The sequence below is a fragment of the Terrapene carolina genome, unplaced genomic scaffold (assembly GCF_002925995.2).
Source record: "Terrapene carolina triunguis isolate 2854851 unplaced genomic scaffold, T_m_triunguis-2.0 Scaffold88, whole genome shotgun sequence".
In the NCBI taxonomy this organism is placed as follows: domain Eukaryota; kingdom Metazoa; phylum Chordata; order Testudines; family Emydidae; genus Terrapene; species Terrapene triunguis.
This window is the reverse complement of record NW_020664439.1, coordinates 44,785,200-44,794,276: the sequence shown is the minus strand read 5'-3', so window position 1 is coordinate 44,794,276 and position 9,077 is coordinate 44,785,200. Positions and strand designations below refer to the sequence as shown.

The 9,077-nt window shown below is 65.4% G+C and overlaps 1 protein-coding gene across 1 annotated transcript in view; it reads right to left on the bottom strand.

The window, feature by feature from the left end:
• ECEL1 (endothelin converting enzyme like 1) overlaps nt 1-8,664 on the bottom strand; it is a 22,709-nt gene extending 14,045 nt beyond the window's left edge. Inside the window, exons 1-2 of the mRNA XM_026649864.2 lie at nt 8,608-8,664; nt 6,429-7,319 (exon numbers count right to left, since the gene is read on the bottom strand). Of these exons, the coding sequence (XP_026505649.1) occupies nt 6,429-7,184 (756 nt within the window). The 5' untranslated portion in view covers nt 7,185-7,319; nt 8,608-8,664. The remainder of the gene's footprint in view (nt 1-6,428; nt 7,320-8,607) is intronic.
• Between the last annotated feature and the right edge of the window lie 413 nt (nt 8,665-9,077).

The following is a 9,077-nucleotide window of genomic DNA, read 5'->3' as shown; positions in this document are numbered from 1 at the left end:
CTCCTGAGCAACCCCACGATAACGGACCGGCCCCTTGAGCAACCCTACGATAATGGGACTGGCCCCCTGAGCAACCCCACGATAATGGACCGGCCCTCCAAGTAACCCCACAATAACAGACCAGCCCCCTGAGCAACCCCACGATAACAGACCGGCCCTCCAAGCTTCCCTATGATAACAGATCAACCCCACCTCTTCCCTCCCCGCAACCCTCCGATAACAGACCAGCCCTTTGGAGCACCGTTTCAACTAATCACCCCTATAATAACAAACCGGCGTGCCCAGGTGACCCTACAATAACAAAGGAGCGCTCCAGGCACCCTCACACAGCACGCTTGCGGGTGAATAAACCCCACTCTGAACTGTACGTCTCAGACCTCCGAAGGGTTCGCTATCCGCAGCCCGTGATGCTTCAGCTGAGCCGCCAGCCCCTTTAACCACCCTGACCCCCAGCTGACCCCTGACCCCCAGCAAACCCCCTCTGTGATCCTGCCGCCCCCTCAACTGCCCCCCCCATATCGGGAGCCTGCCCCAGGCTGGCTCCGAGCTCCCATCCCCACCTTCCTGCCAGCCCTTTGTCCCAGTGACGCATGATAAACACCCAGAATTTGATTTCCCGGCAGAACCCTTTGTGCTAACGACTCGGTGGGTGAAACTGCCCCCGGGGAGGGGCCCATGCCTGGGAGCGCTGGCCAGGCCGGCCCCATGGGGCACCCCTCCAGCCCAGCCCTGCTGCCCACCGCCTGCCCGCTGGCCATTGTTCAAAGGAGAGGCTCTCCCGGGAAGAAGCAATCAGCTAATGGCGCTGCCCTCCTGCCATCAATCGCGGGGACAAGCAGCTGTACTGGAAAAATGACTCTTATCCCATTGGGTTGGCCCGACCCTTCTAACCTCGCCAGGCTGGGGAGGGGGACTGCCTCAGCGGGGATGGGGGGGGGGGGCTTTCTGGAGCTGCTGGGTCTTAGCTCACCACCCCTAAAGCCGCAGGGGCTTTTACTGTTGTGCTGTGCGCGGGCTGCTGCCGGCCTCCTCCCCAGAGGTGGATGCATTACCCTGGTGCTCGCCAAGGGCTCTGGTATCTTCAGGGTGCTGGGGAAGCGTATGACACTGAGCAATGCTCTCCACCCCTCTGTCCCCCGGCCCTAAGCCCATCCCTCTGGGCTCGCCAGGCTCTGTGACTGGGGCACCGGCACTGGGAACAGACCGAGCCGGTTGGTCTTGCTGAATCGTTTGGTGGGGGGATTAATGCAGGTAAATCTGGCCCAGTTGTCTAGTGGGCAGGGCACTGGGCTGGGACTCAGGAGGCCTGGCTTCTGTTCCCACCGCTCTGCTTGGGCCCCTTCTGTGCCTCAGTTTCCCCTCCCACCCTCAGTCTGTCCTGTTTCGATTGTGAGCTCAGTGGGGCAGGCGCAGTCCCTCGCTCCCTGTGTAGCGCCCAGCCTGACCGGGCCCTGATTTCTGGGTGCTCCCGTAACACAGATCGTAGCAGTGAGGCCACGTCTGTCCAGCGGCCGTCCGGCCCGTTTCTGGACCCCCCCCCATCCCTCGTGGGCTGCCCGCCCTGGGCATGTGCAGAGACCCCCCGGCCAAGCTCCACCCCTCGGCTGCAGAGACCTCCCCCCAGTGCCACATGGACTGATGCTGCCCCGGCCCAGCAAACCCTCCAGGCCTGGCCCTTTAAACCCCCCATCCCCTGTGGGGGGATACCCAGGGCGCTCGGCCAGCCTGCAGCGGGGAGCAAAGGGCCGGTCCTGCAGGAGCGGCATGAGGGCGGGGTCCATACGAGCGGGTACGGCCTCCTCGAGCGCGGGGGGGAGGGGAACGGCCAGCACTGGAGAGCTGTTAATTACCCACGTGCTGGAGAGATCAGAGCTCCCCCCCGCCAGCCCTGGCTGCGCCCTCGGCTCCAACAGCACCCCCTGGAGCTGGGGCCAGGGCGGGACTTTACCTGCTGTGCCGGCTGTGGCCACGAGAGGGCACCGTGCTCTCTTTCGCAGCACTACAGCTCCTCAGAGCCCTGGGCTCAGCCCCCCCCCCCCGACTAACTCCCGGAGGGCACTCCCCCCCATGCTCTCCCAGAGACCCCCCCGCCCCGCACTCCTGGCAAAGTCCTGCCCTGGCTGGAGCCGCTAGAGGAAGCTCAGTGTCCAGCAGGGGGCAGGGTTCTCTGGTGAACCTGGGGGCGGGGGTTCAGCCTCTCCTGGGCCTGTCGTTCCCCCCCCCCGTGGCGGGGAGCCGCACGAGGCTGCTTGGCTGCTTCTCCGCCCCTCGTGGGCCTGCAGAGCCGGGCTGCGGGTGGGCAGGGCCCCGGGCTCACCACTGCCCCCCCCAACCCTGAGTCACCAGGGCAGCCTCTCTGGAGCCGACCTGAGAGGAAGCTCTAGTCTGAGCCCCCAGGCCCTGCGGAGGCTCTGTTCGGTGCGAGCCCCGGGGATGGGACCGGCCACCGCACCGAGGTCCCTCATCTCCACTGACCACAGCCCTGGCCATCAACTCCCCAGACCAGGCCGCGGCCCCTAGAGCCAGAGCACGCAGACCTCTAAAGGACACGCCACTTCCCCAGCACGTCCACCCTCCGCAGCACCCCCCCCCAGCACGCATGTCCACACCCGCACGCACACAGGGCACACGCAGCCACGCTTTCCAGTGCACACTCTGCCCTAGTGCGCACACGCTCTCGCACGCTCCCCAGTGTGCGCTCGCACACACACACACCCCAGCAGGTGTGTGCACACACTCACACCGCGTGCGAACGCTCTCAACCGCGCACACATGTGCACGCACACACACGGGCCCACCACATGTGTGCACACATTCCCCCAGCGTGCACACGCATACACTCCCCCAGCGTGCACACGCATACACTCCCCCAGCGTGCACGCACAGACACACACCCCAGTGTGCACACTCAAACACTCCCATAGTTTGCACACTCCTCCTGTGCACACACATACTCCCCCATAACATGCACAATGCTCTCCCAGCGTGTCTACACGCTCAATCCCCAGCGTGCACACACACCCCCGTGCACACATGCACGCACCCATACCCTCTCGCACCGTGCACATGCACCGCGGGAGAGCACACCCCCAGCACGTACGCACACGCACCCTCTCTCCTCTGTGTGCACGGCTCTGCCGATTGCCTGGAAAATTGCCTGCCATGCTGTTTTGCTAAACACTGCAATTATGCGGAGGGAAATTGTCTTTCCGAAGGTCCCCTCCTGTAGCAGTCACATTAATTCGGGTATAAAAGCCGCTTCTCCATCGGTGTGGCGCCCAGCATTGCTATGCAAATAAAGGCCGGTTGCCGAGCCCGGCGTCCCACGAGCCCCGGCTGTGTCCGAGCAGGCAATTAGCGGCAAATTGCACTTGCTGGTTCATTTTCCAAGGTAATTCGGCAAGAACGGGGAGGCTGGGAGCCGGCAGCCCAGCAATCCTGGAACCTCCCCGCCCGTGCGTCCGACTCTGCCAAGTCCGGCCGCAGCGGGAAACCACTGTCCAGGGGACTAGAGCCACCTGTGTATTAAACAGTCCCGCCAGCAGCACAGGCTCCGGCCACTGCTCGGGGCCCGGCACTGGGCATGAGCTCCAGAGGCGGGCGGGGAATGGCCACGCAGATGGGGGCACAATCCGCTGCCAGGGTCCCGCTGGTTCCATTTGCTCTCTACATTTCGGAGCCACTGATTAACGCAGGCAGATGCCTTCCTTAACAGGGCTCGGGAGGGGGAGAGGCTGGGAAGCGGGGGGGAGGACAGGGCATGCCTTCCCCTTCACACAGATCAGCCAGTGCCCCTCACTCCTGACCCGCAGCCCCCTGATAGCCCAGCCCTGCCCCCACAGCTCTGCCATTGCCCCTCAATCCCGACCCTCAGCCCCCTGATAGCCCAGCCCTGGGCACCTAGCTCAGCTCACCCTTTGCCCCTAATCCTGACCCACAGCCCTCCCCTCCCCCAGCCACTATCCCAGCCCTGGGCTCCCCACCCTCAGCTCTGCCAAGGCACCCAGCCCTGCCTGCCTGCCCTTTCCTGCCAAAATGGTACCCCTGATTCTGCCAGCGCATGTTGCATGCAGCTGCCCAGCTCCCCCTCCTGCCTGGACAACACCCGGTGTCCTGATCCCCTCTTCCCACGACAAGACGCCATCGTCCCTGCGTGTCAATTTCCCCCTGCTCCCGCATTTCTTGGGTACCAGCTGCCTGTTTCGCAAGCAACCCAGCTGGGCCGGGCAGGGTTCTGATCCCATTTACACCAATTCAGCGCCTGCCTTCCAGAGTCAAGTGAGACCAGTAGGGGGAGCCAAAGACCGAGACATTGCCGGGTAGGGCTGAGTGTGTGTCTGCACTGCCTTCTGCTGGCTGGAACTGGAACTGTCCATCTGTGTGTCAGAGGCCCTATGCTGACCGCTGTCACTGGAGAGCTGTGAAGCTGTAGGTGATCCCAGTTGTGTTCCAATACACCCACAGCTCCTGTTCAATGCTGCAGAACTGGGGCTTTCCCCTCCCGTCTGACCAGGGCCCTGGGAGCCGTGGTGCATGGAGTCATTTTGCTGAAAACGCCTGCGTGCTGGGCTTGTGTGCTGGGGCAGAGGCCCTTTGGAGGTCAGCCTCGCTATGAGACACCCACACTGCGCTCTCCAGGGGAGCTTTACCAAGGGCCGTGGCACAATTTGCCTGGGGTCGTGGTGCATTCTCCATCGCTGGCAATTTTTAAACCTAGTGGCGATGTTTTTCTAGAAGATGGGCTCTAGGAATTGTTCTCTGGCCTGCGCTATGCAGGGGGAGGGATCAGACGAGCTGATCACAATGGTCCCTTCTGGCCTTGGAATCTATGAGACTTTACTTTGGTTCTTTCTTGGTTCATTGTTTTTCCTTAATGGAAAAGGCAAGTTGTTTGAAGCTGAAAAACTGGGGCTGCTCCTTGTATATGGGGGGGGGGGGGGGCCCCCCGCCCCGGGGCTCTGTGTGGGCATTGGCAGAGCAACGCCAGCACAGGGCACCCACAGAGCCCATCTTGTGGCATGCAGGTGACATCTCTTGATGCTGTAGGGGAGAGTGACTCAGGGAGCCAGACACTCATGACACATGGGCTCTGCCCCGAGGGGAGGGAGGCGCCTTGGGCAGTGTCTCCTGTTTGATTGGCTGGTGCCTCTGACACTCAGGCCTGATCTGTGTGTTGATTTGCTGGCATGACTGCTCCTGCTGGGATGGTCACCATAGTCTGCCCCCACCTACAGCCTGTGGGGCATGACCCGTGGCTTAGGGGGCCGGGGAAGAGGTCTAACAGCTTGGCTGGGTAGGAGGCCATGGGACAATCGATGATTCTAACCTGAGTTTGGGATGGGAGCATCTGATCTTTGAATGGGGCCCCAGTGCTGCTGACTGACCAGGAGGGGAACCAGGACCGGAAAGGCTGGGATAGCAGGGGCTGCGGGTCGGGAGTGAGGGGCACCAGCAGAGCTGTGTGTGGGGAGCCCAGGGCTGGGATAGCAGGGGGCTGCGGGGCAGGAGTGAGGGGCACCGGCAGAGCTATTGGGGAGGCTGCCGTACCACCTGCCTGGATGACCTCTGGCTTTGCTGAGCCCCCTCGGCCCCACAGAGCGATCGGGGCTGGGCGGCGGGTGGTGCAGCCAGGTTGGCTGTGTTTCCTCAGCTCTGCATGGCGCGTGATTGGAGCCACTAGCTGGCAGGCTCCGGTCTGGGGCGGACGTTTGCAGCCGTCTGTTATTAGCACAGGGCTACAGCCATGGGGGAACTGCCTTGTGCGAGCACCTCTCCTCTGGGAGCTGAGGGCCGGAGGGCAGCCTTGTTAGGGGCCACGTTCCCCATGCCTCACCAGCATAGGGACCCCACAGCACACTCCAGGAATAGGCACCCCTCAGCCCCTGCTGAAATGCAGCCCGCTCTGGGGTGGGACCCAGGCTGGGACAGGAAGGAGTGTGGCGGGGCAGGGGATTTCAGACAGGCAGGATCTAATTACAGGACTCCCGGGATCAAAGCAGCACTGCAGGGCTAACGCCTCCCAGGGGCAGGGCCACTGGATCTTTGAGGAACCCAGGGGAGCAGCACTGACTCAGAATGGAGAGCGCCCCCTAGCGAGTTATACACCCCAGTCTCTGCAGACAGCGCCCCCTAGCACCACATTGGGGGCAGTCCTGACTGTGAGGGGAGAGTGCCCCCTGCTGGGCCACCCATCCAGCGCCCTGCAGCCCAGCACCCCCTAGCGCCTCGCTGGGGCCAGCCACTGTATGTCAGCGCCCCAAGGAGAGTCACCCAACCTGTTGTGGGGGCCTTCCTGAGAGATGTCCCATTCAAGTACAGACCCGGCCAGACCTCGAGTGACCCTAGCCGGAGGCGTCCTGGCTGCAGCTGTCCTGACATGCCCGGTGGGCGTGCCCCAGGCCTGGCATCCCCAGCGTGGGCTCACTCACCCGGATGACGTAGCGGGAGGAGTTCTTGTCATCCAGGTTGACCGTGAGGGAGAAGAGCACGGCCGTGCTGTAGATGCCCTGGGTCTTGTAGAGCAGCTCGTTGAAGTCCCAGCGGGCTTGCCGCCCCGTGGCCGGCCCGTCCCAGCCGCCGCAGTCCTCGATCACCTCCAGCATGGGCCGCGGCCCCCGGCGGTCAATCTCGCCCATGTCGAGGCAGGAGCGGAAGAACTCCTTGACCTTCCTCTCGGCCGAGGCCCGGGAGCCCCTGCGGACGGGCCGCTGGAGCAGCCGCCGGAGCTTCTCCTCATTCTGCTCGCCGATGGTGGCGATGATGCCGTAGTGGAGCTTGTCCTCGGGGATGCTGTGGCGGTGGAGCCAGCTGCCGCAGGCGAAGGAGTAGAAGTCCTTGCAGGGGTCGATGGTGGGGTCAATGTTGTTGGCGATGAAGAGGGAGGCCTTGACGAAGGCCTTCTTCTCCTGGCAGTCCTCCAGGCAGTAGGCGGCGCGCTCCATGGCCAGGTACTTGAGCAGCAGCACGCAGCCCAGGATGACGCACAGGCCCACCGCGAAGACCAGCCCCGAGAGCAGGCAGATCTCACGCCGGGTCCAGCGTGGCAGCCCCCGGCGCGGCTTCTTGGCCCCGGCCCCGAGCTGGAGGTTGAAGCCGTTGGGCAGGGTGCCGCTGTTGTACTTGCTGGCACACTTCACCTCCTGGAACTCGTCGTAGTGGGCCGTCAGCGAGTAGGTCTTCTCCATGCTGCCGGCCCGGCTCCGGGAGGAGGTGCTCAGGGCAGACGGCGAGGGGGAGAGCTCATGTCTCAGGCCCCAGAGAGCTCTGCTGAGGGACCCAGAGCGACGGCTTTTCCCGCAGCCCCTGCCCAATAGCCGTCCCTGGGGGGAGGGGAGAGTCTGTTAACTGGGGAGGGTCCCCTCCCCTCCCCCGCTCATAGCAAGTCTGAGCACGACCCAGCCTGGCCGGCTTTTCTCCACAGCATGGCAGGATGCCTGGTCTCTCCTCCCCCACATTTGACCCTCAGGTCGGGGTCGTCCCCTACACGGCGGGGTCTAGGCTTGGGTCTGGCTCTTTTATCCTGCCAGAGAGCTGGGGCTTCTCTGTCTGAGCCAGGTGCTCCCACTTCCCAGCCCTCCCCCCTGCCCTGGCACCAACCCCCCAGGCCCTGGCGGCAAAGGAGCCACTGCCTGCTGCTCTGGCGGGCACGGAGCCCCAGGTCACTGGGGGCGGGGGGGCGGAAGCAGGGGCCGTAAAGGGACCCGACGGCTTGCAATTGGTTTGGAAAGGGGAGCGAGTCACCTGCCCGTCGAGCCTCTGCCATGGGGCAGCACCCCCTGCGCCCGGGACAGGCCCGGCTCCGAACGGACGGGGCGTCCCCAGCAGCTCTGCCAGGGTCTTGTCCGCCAGGGGGTCGCGGGGCCGCGGCCCGACCGCAGTGTGGCTGAGGGACAGGGGACCAGGGAGCAGAGGGGGTGGAGGGTCCCGGGGGGGGATGCCGTGTGGACCCAGCCCCCTCAGCCCTGGAGCTGGGGCCAAGGCTCCACTTGTCCCCCTCTTGGGGGGAGTGTTGGCTGCAGCGGGGGGGGGGGCTGCTGGGAGTCTCGGCTCAGCTTGGTCAGAGACCCCGAATTCCGGGCAGTCCGTCGCCTCCTCGCAGCCCCGCGGCGCTTCCAGGGAACAAGGAGCGGCTGGAAGGGCGAGCGAGCGCGGGGCGAGCGAGGGACCTCGGCTCCCAGCCGTGCTCGGGCGGGGCCGGGAACTCCCCTCGCCCAGCCCGTCGGGGCCAGACCCCAGCGGGGCCCGCCCGTCCCTTGGCGCCGGGGCGCGCCCGGCCGAGGGGAAGCGGAGTCTCGCCCCCGCCTGCGAACTTCCCTCTCCCGGCGCTGTTGCGCCTGCGAACGGAGCCGGCAGCCGGCGCCGGGAAGTTGAACTTGCAGCCGGTGAATCCGCCCGGAGCGCGGCGGCTGCAGCTCCCCATCGCCCGGCCCGAGGGGGGGCAGCGGGACCCTCCAGTGCCCAGCTGGGGAGGGGGGGTAGCGGGACTCTCCAACGCCCGGCCCAGGGGGACGGGACCCTCCAGCGCCCGGCTGGGGGGGCAGCGGGACCCTCGATCCCCGGGCAGCGGGACCCCGGCGCGGGCAGGCAGGGGCAAGGCGCGGTGCTTACCGGGGGCTGCAGGCAGCGGAGCCAGGCGGCAGCGGCAGCCAGGGATGCTCTGGGCGAGCGGCTCTCGGCTGCCTTGGGAGCGGGCAGCTCCCCCCCGCCCCACACGGTACCTGTCAGCGCCTGTGCTCAGAGCGCTGCTGCAGCTGGGGCCGGGCGGGGGGACTCGCCTCCAAGCCTCGCCCAGCATCATCCGGCCTCCCCCGCGGCTGAGCAGGGGGGCAGCGTCCCCCCCCCCCACGGCTCTGAAGGGAGCTATGGGGCAGCCTGGCCAGCTGGCACGGGGATGGGCACTGCTGGGGCATGGAGGGAGGCTACGGGCATCAGGATTCCCCCAGTGATGGGGGCCCCATGTTGCCCCCCCAGGCTGGCAGCTGCCTGGGAAAGCACCTAGGGAAGCTGGCATCTCCCAGGTGGGCACTAGGCGGGTTTGCCAGGCACTGGCGGGGGCTGGGGCGCTGCGTTGGCACCGT